General features: G+C 35.2%; 2 protein-coding genes across 2 annotated transcripts; one reads left to right on the forward strand and one right to left on the reverse strand.

Annotated features, from left to right (window-relative positions):
• Window positions 1-1,471: 1,471 nt before the first annotated feature.
• Window positions 1,472-3,936, forward strand: LOC18601452 (pectate lyase-like). The gene is made up of 4 exons (XM_018119747.2): window positions 1,472-1,863; window positions 2,161-2,863; window positions 2,962-3,204; window positions 3,309-3,936. Exons 1-4 carry the CDS (start codon window positions 1,673-1,675, stop codon window positions 3,534-3,536), a joined length of 1,365 nt encoding a protein of 454 aa, XP_017975236.1. The 5' UTR covers window positions 1,472-1,672; the 3' UTR covers window positions 3,537-3,936.
• Window positions 3,937-4,028: 92 nt separating this feature from the next.
• On the reverse strand, window positions 4,029-10,087 carry HMG (high mobility group). Its single transcript, XM_018119746.2, has 16 exons — window positions 9,881-10,087; window positions 8,538-8,723; window positions 8,255-8,360; window positions 7,523-7,659; window positions 7,217-7,300; window positions 7,031-7,125; window positions 6,760-6,868; window positions 6,559-6,645; window positions 6,381-6,473; window positions 6,072-6,269; window positions 5,823-5,968; window positions 5,596-5,743; window positions 5,134-5,232; window positions 4,866-5,039; window positions 4,682-4,760; window positions 4,029-4,567 (listed from the first exon to the last, which is right to left on the reverse strand). The coding sequence occupies exons 1-16, from the start codon at window positions 9,932-9,934 to the stop codon at window positions 4,440-4,442; spliced, it is 1,923 nt and encodes a 640-aa protein (XP_017975235.1). The 5' UTR covers window positions 9,935-10,087; the 3' UTR covers window positions 4,029-4,439.
• Window positions 10,088-15,698: the final 5,611 nt, after the last annotated feature.

The following is a 15,698-nucleotide window of genomic DNA, read 5'->3' on the forward strand; positions in this document are numbered from 1 at the left end:
CATAGAAAAACAAAAAGAAATGAATAAAGTTGAGAAGAATTAAGTTTTGGTTCGCAAGTAATAATAATATTTTAGACATGTAACAAAAATTTTTTAAACATGGTATGGAACAACAATATTTTTTCAACATGCAGTGTGTAACAACAACATTTTTTTCAATATGGCGTGTAACATGTTTTTATACATAACGTGTAACAACAATATTTGTTTTTCAATATGACATGTAACAACCTTTTTTAATCATGACATATAACATATTTCTGTACATAATATATAACAATAATATTTTTTTAACCATAACATATAACAATAATATTTTTTCAATATGATGTGCAACATCATGTTTACAGCATGCAAGACCTAAAAATTTCTCAAATGATTGATTTCTGCAAAGGCGGAAAAACTGACTTTGAGTCCATCAGGGCTCTCTGAACCATCTTACTATGCCTGGTGCAATAAGACATTACCCAGGTGAAGAGCACCCTGGACTCTGGTTCGTAGGATTGGTTCCCGGTTAGTCCTGTATTCAAGCAAACTTACCAGAAGCTCCGATATTGAATAATCCATAACAAATTCTTGCCATGTTTTGCAGATGTGTATGATGGTGTTATCTTCTGTCTACAGTCATATATAACAGAATCCTTTTTATATTTTCAACTCAAAATCCGAATATCATAGCTGGCAGGTTTTTTCCTCCACCAGGAACATTTATACTGATTCCCACAAGATGTAGCAAATTGCTCCTTAAATTCGGTGTGCGAATGCCGAAAGGGCTGAACTTTTTTCTTTCTGGTGGGGGGGTTGTATTTGGTTTCATTTTTGTATAGGGAACAAGATCTATTAGAATAAGCTTTTGTCCCAGCTGATGTGACTGTTCAGGAAAGTTTGTCTCATCACAAATAGTATATGATATACTATAAGATTTCCTCAAGGGATGAGTAGAATTGTTGGATAGATATGTTCAGAATTGTATAAATCGTACGTCTCGTTGTCGGACAGGAAAGTTTGTCTCAATTCTTTCTTTCTTTTCTTTTCTTTTTTTTTTTTGGTGTTAATTCTATAGTATTTCTTTTCCAATTTTTCAAAATAATGGCCAATGACAAATGTGAGCAAAAACTTTTAACCGTATCTGATTGTTGTTTAAAGAGGCATAATGCATTGTAGGCATCCAAGTAAAACTGTTGAGCATATAACAAATTAAAAAGGCTTCGTTTGGGAGTTGTTTGTTTGGTTTGTATTTGAGAGCTTGAAAATACTGAATATGACACCAGCTGGCTGCTGGCCGGCATTGATTCAATTAAAAGTCCAAATTAAGTTCTTGCATGGGGCTGTGTTTTACACCAGTTATTGGTTTTGTGGAGAAAGACAGTGTGTGGCTTGCAATGTTGTAAGAGAATGGTTCTCCACTCTCGGCGCTCTAATTTTAGAACTATACAGTTTCTCCGAGGGTTTATTTAAAGGCACCCTAGAAGCTCTTCTGTTCCACATATCTAAATAACCAAGGCCTCGCCAACCAAGTTGGCAGCTTAGAGCCTTAGATATTTAGGTTTCACCTTTTTCTTGGTGTAGCTGGGGTTGAACGGGCACAGCATTCAGGTCTTAACCCTAGGCCTGTCATATTACCCAGCATTTGAACCAAGAAAAAAAAAACAAAAAAAAAAAAAACAGAGGAATGGAGGTAACTAAGCAGCGGCTGGTTTTCCTCTTCTCTTTGGCCGCCCTTATTCCAAGCCTATGGGCAGATATTGCTGAATTTGATGAGGTTTGGAAGCAACGTGCGGAACAAGCCTGGAAGAATGCCCTGGAAGCTTACGAACCAATGCCAGAAAATGTCACCAGTAACCTGAACTATAATGTTAACAAGTAAATTTTATACCATATATTTCTATTTTATTTCTCCTTTTTATTATTGTCCGTGTCAATTATCAACCTTTGGAATTCATATTCTGTAACATTCTCGTGCATAATCTTATCAAGTTATATAATCATATGCCTTCAGCTTAACGCTCAGGTTGCCATATCCTTAGATGGACAGAGAGCCACATGTCCCAAATTCAACTCCCTCCACTGTATACAAGGATCCTGCTCTTAGCACCAAAAACTTTGTGAATTGCATGTTAAATAGAGGCATAATTATCTTTCTCGGGCAATTTGGTGCAGGGCTCTTCTGAAAGGTCGTGCAAACAAAACCAAGGCATTTGAGGGTGTTACTACTAACAGCACCAGGAGGAACTTGAGGGGAAACCACAAAAAGTACATTGGTCCATGCATGGCGACCAACCCAATTGACAGGTGCTGGCGATGCAGGAAAAACTGGGCCAGGAACCGTAAACAGCTGGCGAATTGCGTGCTTGGTTTTGGCCATAAAACTGAAGGAGGAAAGCAGGGAGGGTACTATTTGGTGACAGATAATTCTGATGATAACGTGTTAAACCCCAGGCCTGGAACTTTGCGTCATGCTGTGATTCAGAAGGAGCCCTTGTGGATCATTTTTGCTCATGATATGAACATCAAATTGTCCCAGGAGCTCATAGTCCAAAGCAAGAAGACAATTGATGGTCGTGGAGCAAATGTTCACATTGCTTATGGAGCTGGCATTACTCTTCAATTTGTGGACAATGTGATCATTCACAACCTTCATATTCATCACATTAGAAAGAGCAGTGGTGGCCTAATCAGGGACTCCGTGGATCACTATGGTTTCCGGACTGTAGGTGACGGAGATGGAATTTCCATCTTTGGATCAACAAACATTTGGCTGGATCACCTTTCCATGTCCGAGTGTGAGGACGGACTCATCGATGCCATCCAGGGTTCCACAGCCATCACCATCTCAAACTGCCATTTCACCCATCATAACGATGTAAGTAATTGTCACCTTAGAAACTCAATAGCTTCACATTTTCACTCAACATGTTGTCATGCAATTTTCAACTAACCATGCTTGGACTTGTTCTTCAGGTAATCCTGTTGGGTGCGAGTGACTCCTACTCTCGCGATAAACTCATGCAGGTAACAGTTGCTTTCAACCATTTTGGCAAGGAATTGATACAAAGAATGCCTAGATGCAGATGGGGTTTCTTTCATGTTGTCAATAATGACTACACTCACTGGAAAATGTATGCCATTGGTGGTAGCCAGCATCCCACCATTATCAGCCAGGGCAACAGGTTCATTGCTCCAAACGACCCATGGGCTAAAGAGGTAAATCCAAAAATACTAGTGTAGAATAAATTTCAATCATATAAAGGAATTTAGTTCATAACTTGATGGTCATACAAATTGCTTTGTTCATTGTATGTCTACAGATAACAAACAGGAACTATGCACCAGAGTCAGTTTGGAGGCACTGGGTGTGGAGATCGGAAGGAGACTTGTTCATGAACGGAGCCTTCTTCAGAACTTCTGGGCCACCCGCACCTCCGCATCTGAAATACAACAAGCTGCAGATGATCAAAGCCAAGCCTGCAACATTTGTTAGAAGGCTCACTCGTTTTTCAGGTGCTCTTAACTGCAAAAAGAGGGTCAAGTGCTAGAGAGAATTCTACGAAAGAATGGAGGGTCCAGTGCTAGAGAGAATTCTACGAAAGAATGGAGTCGTACACAATTCTTTTACATGAATAGACGATGATTACAATTGGGGGAAACGAAACTTTTCTTAATTTGTTTATTGTTTGGATTGACGGGAAGCAAGGAGTGGGGGAAGTTAGTTGATGTGCTTATTTTTAATGTAATTCATGTTTGTTATCTGTGCATTCCAAGTTACAACTTCGGAACAAGTCCATAGACCAAAAAGGTCACTAAGAGCGTACACCGATACCATCTTAGTTTCCTAAGGAAAATACTAAACAGCAGGAACTAGCGGAAGAGAAAATGAATGTCTTTAGATTGAACCTCTAACCTTTTTAAGTGTTTTCTTTGAATGGAAACAGGATTGACCAGGCTTCCTGGTCTCTTTTTCCAAACCCAATGACATCTTAAAAATGAATGAATGTTTAGATCAACAGCAACACCCTAGTCTCAGGCAGTTTGTTTCTCCAAAGTATTTAGCATGAGGACACTCTCACTAAATATAACTTCATTTTTTTTTTACTAACCAAAACCTACCACTACCACCACTACTACATCTTCTTTTGTTTTCATTTAGAGTAATAGTACTATAATTTTCTTAGTTATTTAGTAGTTAACACTAATCAATTTTCAAGCGTGATGCTAACCAGCCAAGTTTCAATGGGGGAGAAATTACAACTTGTAGTCATGCACGATACTACCATACAGATTTTGAAGTTCCATGGAGGTAGCTGCCCATTGCACCCGCTAAATATCTCTTCATACATCCAAAAAAACACCCTTCAACAACTGCCGTATCTTGTTCTAGTCTTATCTTATGCCATGCTCAACTTAGTCAAGCCTACAACTGTGACTGGATTCCTTGTCATCTATGCACTGTCAGATTCATTTCCTGAATCTATGTTCATTGGTTGAGGGTTTTTATAGCCACTTTTTTCATCTGTATATCGCTGTTTATCTGCTCGAGCCTTTGCTTCATACGGTTCTTTCTCCTCAGCTGCAAGGATATGTTCATTATTAGAGCATCACAATAGGTCCTTTTTAAGCTAAAATTAACAAATTAATTTAAAGAAACTGCAAGAAACGATTAATAATTCAGAAATAACCATACCCGACATCTTCTTCCACTTGTCTCCAAGTACTTTTCCCACCTCCGTAAAGGCAATTCCAGGATTACTTTTCTTTACATTCTGTAAACAACATAACCAGATTAGTCAGCACATCCACTAAGCTCATTTTATTAATCAGCAACCAGAAATATACATCATCCATGTAAATATAGAATAGAGACCCACCTCCCTTTCCATTTGTGAGAAAAACATGAAGCCAGACATTGCCCTCTTTGGAGCATTTGGATCCTTCTTCTTTTTCTGTTTTTTCTTCTTCCCATCATCTTCTCCATCTCTAGCTTTCTTCTTAGTTGCCTTGGAAGAAGAAGCTTCCTTCCTGGGAACCTTTTTGGCAGGCTTCTGCAATTGGCTATTCAATGTGAGATACCAAACGATAATTTGTCCAGAATTTCCATTACAATATTAAAGTATGCAAAGGAACAAAATAAATTGCCTCTTTCTCATCTCCACTTTCGCTAGCATCAGATTCTTCATCCCCAGAATCATCAGTTGGAGAGCCTCCATCGTCCTTGTCAATGACAAAATCCTCATCCTGCATTGATTCACCATTTACAACGACGACCAAAAGACAACCAGTGGGGACATGCAGAAGCTAAAAAGTCAGACACTGACATCTATGATGGCTGCTAGTCATGTACACATAAGCAATCACAGGAAGACCTAATTTGACAGTTAGGATCTATTCTTTCCTATAACTACTGACAAGAACCAATGGGAACATTTGCCCACATGACATATATAAATAAAGTGAAGATTGCTTACCCACATTACAGGGAAAGTACTAGAAAATTGCAATCAAAATATTTTTTAACCATAAGCATATTGCACAACTACCAAAATAAAATTCAAACTACAAATAAATAAATAAAATCCAGGCAACTGATAAAGAATTCACCTCCTCATCACTTTCATCCCCACCAGCTTCATTCTTAATGCGCTCAAGATGTGGGTCAACCGCATCATCATCCTCATTTTGAAGAATTTCAGCCACACCGTCTGTGGTTCGTACATCTCCAAGGTTCATAATTTTCAAACCCTTTGAACTGCATGGAAAGACAGCAAGTTAATATATTGCCAAAAGAACCAAAATTGTTTATCCAATAAGGAACATATCAAACTGACCTAATGAAGTCAAACAAAGTATGATATTCATTTCTCTGAATATTCCGGAATAAATGCTCTTGCTCAGTTTTTAATCTTATGAGAAGATCAAAGTAATGCATATTTGAGCCACCAGCAGCATGCCTCTCAAATTCAACATAGTCAATCTAGTTTGAGCAAAACAAAAAACCGAACATGTCATTTAAAATGGATATCTATCATTTGCATTTAGACCAACAAACCAGCGTGGAGACAGTTTAGTCTGTATACCTCCTCATGAAGAATAAGTGTAGGAGGTTTGGGTAGAAAGAAGAAGCTCTTTTCAAGTGGATATAGGACTCCATCTTCAGCTTTCAGTGAAGACTTGACCGCATAACCATCTTGACAGCTACGGAATTTTCCTGGTTTGGTAACTTTGGCACCAGATAAACCACGCAGTATTGTGGTGAACACTTCATGAATGAGTCCCTATTTTATCAAGCACACCATAATAATAGCTGTAAAATTGATCCACAAGCTTGTAAATCTTGGGCATGCAGTGCTTACAAATGGACTTATATATGAAAAGAATTTTATTACCTTGTAAGATGGTTCTAACTTATCCTTGTACTTTGTATTCAAAAGATCCTCATTTAAGGACAAGGTGCTTTGAACAACATAATCAGTTTCGAACTGGAAAAAAAGGAACAAGGAGAAGATAAGTGCTAAACACTAGTGGCACATGCATTGAACACAAAAGCTAGGCAACCAGCAATACCTGCAAGACAATATGGGGGTACAAAGTTTGCCCTTTACGGATAGGTGGATCAAGTGTAACAACAACAAAAGTATGAGGCTGGTTGGACTGTCAAACACACAAAAAAGAACGGGGAAAAATTGCTAAGAGATTATACATAAAACATTGTGGTCGTCTATCAATGAATATTATTGCCTTAACATCAGGGTGAAGAATAAAAACCTTTGGAAGCAAAAACAGGCGAACAACACTGCTATACTGAATTTTGAAATCGTTAGCCTGTCCTTGGAGTCGCAAGAATGAGAGATGAAGTTCCACACTATACCGACCCCTATAAAAAGAGCATGCTTACTCAGCCATATACGAGAAACAAAACAGTGTTAACAAACCAACAAATAAACAAATCAAAAATCAAATTTTTGCCAATGACACATGAATGTGACTAGGTATATGAAGTGAATCATCCCTGTCTCAACATTTGCACAAGACCTACCTTGGTGTGAGGATCGCAATGCCCTCAAAAGTGACAACAGCTTCCTCAACTCCAGCGCCAACATCAGCCACTGACATAATTTTTTCACGGAAAACCTAGCAGAAAGTATTTGGAAAATGGCATCACTAAAAACACCATAAGTTGTATATTCATATGATCCTAACAGAGAAGTGACAACAAACTTACCTGAGCTGGTGGACGATTTTCGTCACCAACGAATTGGGTGTTTGTATTAGGTACATGGAAACTTATCTCCATCAGTGAATCTTTCTGTCACGAAAAGAAGAAACTTACTTTAGAAAAAAAATCAAATGTGTGCCCTACTTGTACAAATTTGTTGTAGGAAATACTTTCCTGTACTGAGTAAAACTTTATGTTACGTGGTTGTCACAAGCATTTAGAGAGAGAGTGAGAGAAAGGGGGGGGGGGGGGGGGGGGGGGGTGCGGGGGAGGACATTAACCAATAATCAACAACAATATTGAGACGCACACCTCATTAGCTCCAGTTGTATCATCCACATGGAACTCCAAGATGACATCATTTTTTCCTTGAAGCTGAGTTTGTGACACATCTGCTAATGACACTTCAAAAGCTTGTTTTGAACCAGTCAAAAAGGTAAGCATATTCTCTGCAATCACAATATTGAGGCTTTTAAAACTCAACAGACAAACAGTTTATGCCATATCAAAAACCAGGAAAATGCCAGAAAGTGAAACCTAGCCATAAAGAATAAGAATTAGCGACCCAAGGACCAAGATAAATGATGAAAACATTGGGAGCTCAACTAAAAGGCTGCTAAGATTTACCAAATCAATACATAAACTCCTCATTCTCTCTGCCGCACAAGACATGTAGTTCTAGCAAGCAGAAACGATAGTACAATTCTAATGGAAAAGCAGGACACTGACTGAAAACTAAACAAAAGTGTTATAAGGCACATTAAATTATAAAAATCTGATGTCAAAAGCTAAATATTTCACTAGATTATCTTTGACATCCTAAGTTATGAACCCCTGAGGCATAAAAAGCTTGCAAAACCTAAACCAGTGAAAAATCTTTCAAAGCCTAAGAACAATGTTTCAAATCTCTAACATCAAAAGCAGAAAAATCAAGCACAAAAGATTGACCAAATGTAGCACACAAAAGACACAGAACAGTTTGAAAGCATGCTATATAATCTGCTTCTGTGGCCACAAACAGAAAATCAAATGAGATCCACTAACCATTTAAATCAACTTCTCCCCAGTTACGACCACTGACAGAAAGCTGCTTCTCTTCTGGTGTTATTCCACAATTATTCTGGAAAAAATTGGTCAAACTGGCAACATCCTACAAAGCAAACATGAAAAAACAAATAAGGATCATAAGTTCCTAACACTCCCGTCCAGGGACCATAAAAACATTGCTAATTACTTGTCAATTATCATAGTTCATAACTGCTACTGACAACCATTAAGTATATAGAATGAGACCATACACCACTATTAGGGAGAGATAAATGCTAACCTGGTCACGGAATCCAGTGAACTTGTAGTACAACCCATCTTTGATTTTAACACCAAGTTGATTTGTCCTTGGGACCTTCATCCATGTAACCCCTAAGATATCAGATTTATCAACTTCAACTGCTTTACCACCTCCTTGTTTCTTCCATAAAATCCCTCCTGAATAAATTTTAAGCTGTCCAGGATTCTGCATTTTATCACATGAAGTGACAAGCACGTAAGATTCCAATTTTTCTTTATTTCCAAACTTAATGAAAAATAAATACAGGGGAAAAAGAACTGAAGCCAATATCACTAACAGATAGAAAAATTAATCAAACTCTATATAAAATTTAATTCCAAAAAATGGCCAGAACCACAAGATTGCAAATATTTATACTTTTGCAAGCATTTTCCAGGAAAATTACATACAAGAAATTGAATTCACAAACTGAAATACCTAAGGCTTCAAACTCAACATGCAAAAGAAGGCAGCAATTATGTGTTCCACTAGTTTGTCCCTATTCTCGCTATTTTCCCATTTTCACCTTTCAGCAAGAGACTAAATTTTTTTTCCTCCAATTAAGGTTTCAAATAATCACAACAATTAGGCTCTCTAGTTGTAAATTAAAAAAGAAAAAACAAAATTGTTTCTATTTCTAGTTCCCAATGGTCCCTTAGCAAAAAAACAGTCTAATATGTAATAAAAACAATGAAAATTCGTTTTAATTAGGGTTTCTAGATCAGTAACCATTAACCAAAAATTACATCCCAAAGAACCCACGTTTTATTTCATCAATCAACAAAGCCGTAACTGAAAATCATAAGCTTTTCAGCATAAACTAAACCAACTCTTCGAAACCTCAATGAATTAGGGTTTTAAAAGATATCAAAACAGCTATAGTCCATTTCCTTCTATCAAACATAAGCATCTATGAGGCAGATAAAAAAAAAAGTCATTTAAAAAATTAAATATTAGGGTTTTCAAAAACGAAGAAACCCTAGCGATAAAAAAAGCTGTAGTCCATTTCCTTCTACCAAACATAAACATCTATTAGACAGATATAAAAAAACAAAAATCATTAAAAAATAACTAAAAATTAGGATTTTCAGAAATGAAGAAACCCAAGAGATAAAAACTAATAAAAGCTACATCAACCAATTGAGTTTCCTCCAAATTTTAACCCAAACAAAGCGAGGCCGTAAGAGGAACAATACTCAGAACCGAATTAGGCTTTCGAAATGATTCCAAAAGAGAAAGCGCAATCGCAAAAAGTAAAAACAGGAAATTAAGCTACAAATTAGTGGAGAAAAAAGAAAGTTAGAACGAGAGGAGAGAGAGAGAGAGAGAGAGAGAGGACTAACCGTGCCTCCTCGGCCGCCGAGGGAAATGTTGTTGAACAGATGGCCATCCGTCATGGCAGCAATGCGATGTAAAGAGAAAGGCAAAGAGGTTCAGAGCGAGAGACAGTAAGTGAGATCAGAGGGAAAGCACAAGTTTTTGGGAGGGTAAAGACGGGGATTTCATAGGTGGGGGAGGGGTGCGTACTGCGCACGGGTGGCATTGTGGCGCGAAATAGGGTGCCTTCGATGGAAGGCGGTGTTGGAGTGAGAGGAGCGATTATATTATGCCACGTGTGATATATTTTTCTCTTGAGTGGTCAAGTTGTTGGTTTTCATTTTAACTGGGCCTCATTTGGAATTTGACTCTATGGTTTTGACAGCTGAGTCAGGTCCAAGACCTCATACGGTTTGGGCCTTGTTACCGCCTAGATATTTTTTGGAAAAGAAAATTAAAAATTTGGTTGTGGGTACTCAAATAAATTGATACTCGCTCTATACAGTCGGATTTATCATAATTTTCTTAAGTATCTGGTTGATGCACGTTTTGTAAAATTTTATCGACATTTCATGTTAAGAATTACGAATAATGCTGCACATCACAACAACAACTCAAACAAAACAATATAGTATGTGAGAAGAAAAAAAACATAAAACTAAGTATCATATACATTTTTAATTCATTATACTAATTGACATTTTAAATATGAACATAGATAATTTGTTACAAAATGTACAAAAAGTTGTTTTGCATAAGTTCAATAATGAACACCATATTGTCCCAAAAATTAGAGGGGCTCTAGATAGAAGAGTGAGCATGTACATATGAGACATGACATTGTGAAAGAATGAGAGCTTATTCGGCCTGATTTTTTTTAGCTTAAAAACTAGTATAAAGTTTTTATAAAAATTAATAGTTTTTAAAATTAAGCTAAATCTATTTGATAACTTTACTTTTATAAACTCTTTTTTAATAAATAAGCTGTTTGGAAAAACAACTTATACAAGTTCTAATTTTGATTAAAATTCCCATGAAGTGTATTTAATAAATAACTTTCTATTAACCTCGAATTTCTTTGTTCAAAATGCAAAAAAAATTTAACTTTACTTTTTTTATCTATTTAAAACAAATTTTTGGAAATATAAAAAGCATTTTTATAACATAAAGTTTATAATTAATAATAAATCATAAAAAAATAGTTCTACAAGTAATTTATAAGAAACACGTAATTCATAAATAACTTATAATTTAACAATTTCTATTTTCCATCAATGCAACAACTATTTGGTGGAGAACTCTATCCATGTAACTATCATCCAATGCTCTTCTATAAGTAAATAAACCCATTTCTTCATCATTACTTTTTTCTTCTTTACTCTCAGAAATATAATTGGGATTATGAACACATTTATCAAACTCCTCATTTATAACACCATATTGTCTAATGTAATTATGAAGTGTCAATGTTGCAACAATAATCTTTTCCTATTTTATCAACAAAAATGGCTTCAAATCACATAAAATATGCCAGATATTCTTCCAAACTCCAATTGTCCGTTCAATGACATTTCTTAATGAAGAATGTGCATGGTTGAATGTTTCTTCTCACTATATTTTCATTTTAAATTCTAATATGTCAATATATCGAAAAATGGTAACCTATTTATATTTGATATAATATTAAAAAAATTGGAATGTCTAACAAAAAAAACTTGACAATTAAGTGAATTGAAAATAATTTGGGGGCATTTTGTATTTTCTTCTTGAAAAATTGGGCTAGAGAGTGCAAGGTGGTTTTTCTTTGGGTAAAATACTCCCAAGTCCTTAACGCACTATCCTAATTCATCTTAAATCCATTAGTATTCATTATTAAAGGAAACTCTGCCCCAAAACACTAAACAGTTGAAATGGATGTTAGAAAATGATTAAATTACCCATGACCCTAAAACACCGAACCATTTTCAACCCAGATTACTTGATTCATTTGCTTGTGGGTTCTTCTTCACTATCTCCAGTAACCCAAAAATCCAAGCTCATTTATATTGGGTTTTTCTTGTTTCCATATTGCTTCATCGTCTTTATCCATCTTACACCCGAAAACGCAAGTATATTTCATGACTTTGAAACTGAAACAACATCTTTGAAATTGAAACAATATCTTTGAAATTAAAATTCATTACACAGGAAAAGCAAGGAAAAAAGGCAAAGCTTAATAAAAGACATTGTCTTTAATCAATAAACATAGACAACGTAAGTGAAATCTTAACCTAGTGTAATTTGGGGTTTTCAAACCTTAGTTGCAAATTTTTTTATTTTTAGTGCAAAAGTAAATTATGTAGATGCTATATTATATTAAGAATATTTAGTCATAACAGCTATTAGTGGCTAGTAAAATTTTGCATGAATTCGTGATTCATTGCAATAGTATTTGGGTCACCATATGGAATATTGATCCTAACATATACTGTCAAGCCCGACCTTATAAAATACTTGTCATGTCATTCATATGATTGACAATATGCTTGCATATTTGGAAAGCCTCGAAAGAAAAATCGTTAAAAGATGACAATGTACCAAATGATACAATTAAGTTAATTTAAACCTTGAACTAGATCAAATAGAGAATTTAAAATAAAATTAAGAATATTAAAGTCCCAGAATGGTTTAATATAGTGATTTGGAGTTCGATGATCAATTTGGAGTCAAACTGAATTTTCACTATCCAAGGGTAAAATGATCATTTGCCACCTAGGGACACAATGGGAATTTTTAGAAAAGATTTTTTTGGCCCCATTTGACTTATTAGAGTATAATTTGAGGGTTTGGCAGTGAAAAAGTTTAATTCTGGTGATTTCTAGAGTGTAGGGGTAAAATCGTAATTTTACCATCTGCGGATAAATTTTGAGATTTTGAGAGAATTTAGATCAAATTTGACAAATTGGAGAATGGTATGAGTATAAGGGATGAAAAATATGTCTATGGGCAATTTTTCAGTTTTTGGGACAAAAATGTAATTTTTGACTTTTACAGGGGCAAAAGTGTAAATTTTAAAAAATTACTCCACCAAGACTTTGGATAAGTCTGAGAATTTTATCTAAGCTATGGATATGTGGGACAAGTGTATGGTGAAAATTTGGAAACAAATGGATGGCTAGAATTTAAGGAATTAATAAAACATTAAAAAAATGAATAAAATAATATTATATTATTTTAGCCTTTAAAATGGTCAAAATTCCAGAATTCTCATCTTCTTCAGCCGTCCAAACCAGTAGAGAAAAGAGGGAAAAGAAATAAGAACCCTACCTGAAAAATTTGGGGAAAATCAAGAGAAATCAAGAAATCAATCATTAAAAAGGTAAATTTCATTGATTTTCCTTGTGATTTTCACTACCCATGCATTTTTTTCTCATTTCCATGCAAAATTAGAAAGTGGGTATGGACACCCATGCTGGCCAAACCTCCATGGATGAGTTTTGAACTTGAGTTTTAGTTGATTTTAATTGAATTAAGTGATTTTAGTTAGGTTATATTGAAATATAGCAAAAATAAGCTAGAGATATAATTTTCTCCCATTGAAACCCATTATGCCGAATTTTCTAGGGGAATATTGGCTGCTGATCTTGATGTTTATTTGAGGAATTATGATGAATAATGATGAATTATGAGCCTAGAAAAATAATGGAAATTTTTGGAGCAAAAATATGAATTTTTACCCATTAGGGGTATTTTCGTAATTTATTGTCGAGACTGATAATTTGCACCACATTGAGGAAAATTAAGTCAATTTGGGTGCAATTGAGGTATAGAAACTGAAACAAAATTAATTTGGAGTTTAAACAGACGCGTATATCGATTTATCGAGTAAAAGATCGAAATAGGCTAACACCATGTTTAGGCAAAATTTAGACATTTTTGCATTCCATATCAAGCATTAGTAGTCTAAATTAATTTAATTTCAATTTAGTACCAATGTGGTGAATTTCTCAATTTTGTACTGTGTCAAGGTGGTGAGTCCTCCGATAAAGGCAAGGGAATTACACCCGAGGACCAGTAGTCTGAGTATTTCGAAAATCCCTACTCTAGACACTGTGAGTAACCTTACCATCACTTTAATTATCTAAAGTATGTTTTTATTCGATTTTGGTAAATTTTATGAAAATGAGTTTAAATGGTAAATTTTTATGTTTTGTAAACAAAATGAGTTTAAATGAAAATATTTTATAAATTGTCTTGAAACGAAATAACGATTTTGAAAATAGAGTAATTGGAGACCACTGATATGTTGTAAATTTAAAATTTGAATTAATGGCTTATGTTATTGTATTGGCATGACTGGCTGGGCTGTATTTTTTATGAATTGTATGAATTGCTTTATTTTACCCTTGTAGGCTGGGTAGTAATATATTAGCCCTGTCATGCTGTCAAAATTTTATTGTATGGTGGGTTTGACCTACTGCAGTAGGCTGAGTTCTGTGGACTAGCCTATTAGAGGGGCACAAAATCCTGTTATATTTTTACCTCGGTTGGAGAGGCGAATAGGGTAACTCTCGAGGTATAACTTTTAGAGTTCACTTTACGCTAAACCACCACGTGAAGGGAAACTCGGCCAACGTCAAGGAACGGCTATGTTTTCAAAATAAAAATATGACTTTCTAATAGCCTTGGCGGACTCAGTTGGGATAGCCCTCGGCCAAGGTATCCCAAATAATTGAGTATGATAATAATTTTTGGCATGAGCCAAGCTTTTTAAGAAATTCATAAGCCATACTGATTACTTGCTTTAAATAAATTGATTTCATTTGGTTGACATAAGTTGAAAGATGATAAATTACAGTTTGATGAAATGTTTTAATAGTCTCATTTTACTCGACTTTAGATATTTTGAGTGATGTTTGTTTACTCACTGGGATTTTATAATCTCACCACCCTCCTTTCCACCCATTTCAAGCTCAGAATAGATTGTAGATAACTGATATCGGCGAGGATTACAGTTGAACTTGCCACATCCAAAAACTATAGGTTCATTTCTTTTGATACTTTTGGTCATTCGTGGGCCCACGTGTCACTGTAAATTAATTCTATACTTTGGTTATCTGCATTACAGTATGTAGGAATTTATTTTGCTTTTACACTATAAAAATTATCTATGCAGTGTTCTTAAAATATTATTTTATGTGAAAATTGAATATTTTATTTAATACTTTTATTTTATTCTAACAGTCATAATTCCATTTTAAACGAATGTTTTAGACATCCAAAATTATTTTTGACTATGAAATATGTGTTTTCCACTTACATACTATATTTTTAACTGATTTTGAGATTTTTGGGATAAATGACAAAAAAATACCCCTGTAAGACGAAAATTATTATTTTATTTGCTTAAGTTGGACACAGTTTAAAATCTTTTAGAATGTGGTATTTGGCAACAGTTACCCACAAAGGAAATGAGAAGCTGATATTAAAGCCTTGCGGGATTCCGGTTGACATTCCGGGTAATGAATGTCGATCGAGATGTCGCGGCGGTTGTCATGGGCTCGATGGGAGTTCTGGGTCATCACATATACTCATTCATCTAGTTAAGAAGTAGCATTTTTAATGTTATTGTAGATGATTTCAACTATTGACATGGGAATTAGTACAACCATTAAACATGACATTAAAGTTGAAGGAATTATTTGAGTCGAGAATGATGCTAATATGCTCAATTTGATCGAAATGCATCAAGGTTCAAAGCAAATCCACTTCTACTTGGAGCTCATACATGCATTTCCTCTTCAAAAACTTGTAATAAGTAATACTTCTGTCGACAATGTTAAAATTAATATGGTGGATAATGAT

This window comes from Theobroma cacao, chromosome 4, assembly GCF_053813885.1.
Source record: "Theobroma cacao isolate CCN51 chromosome 4, ASM5381388v1, whole genome shotgun sequence".
Lineage (NCBI taxonomy): Eukaryota > Viridiplantae > Streptophyta > Magnoliopsida > Malvales > Malvaceae > Theobroma > Theobroma cacao.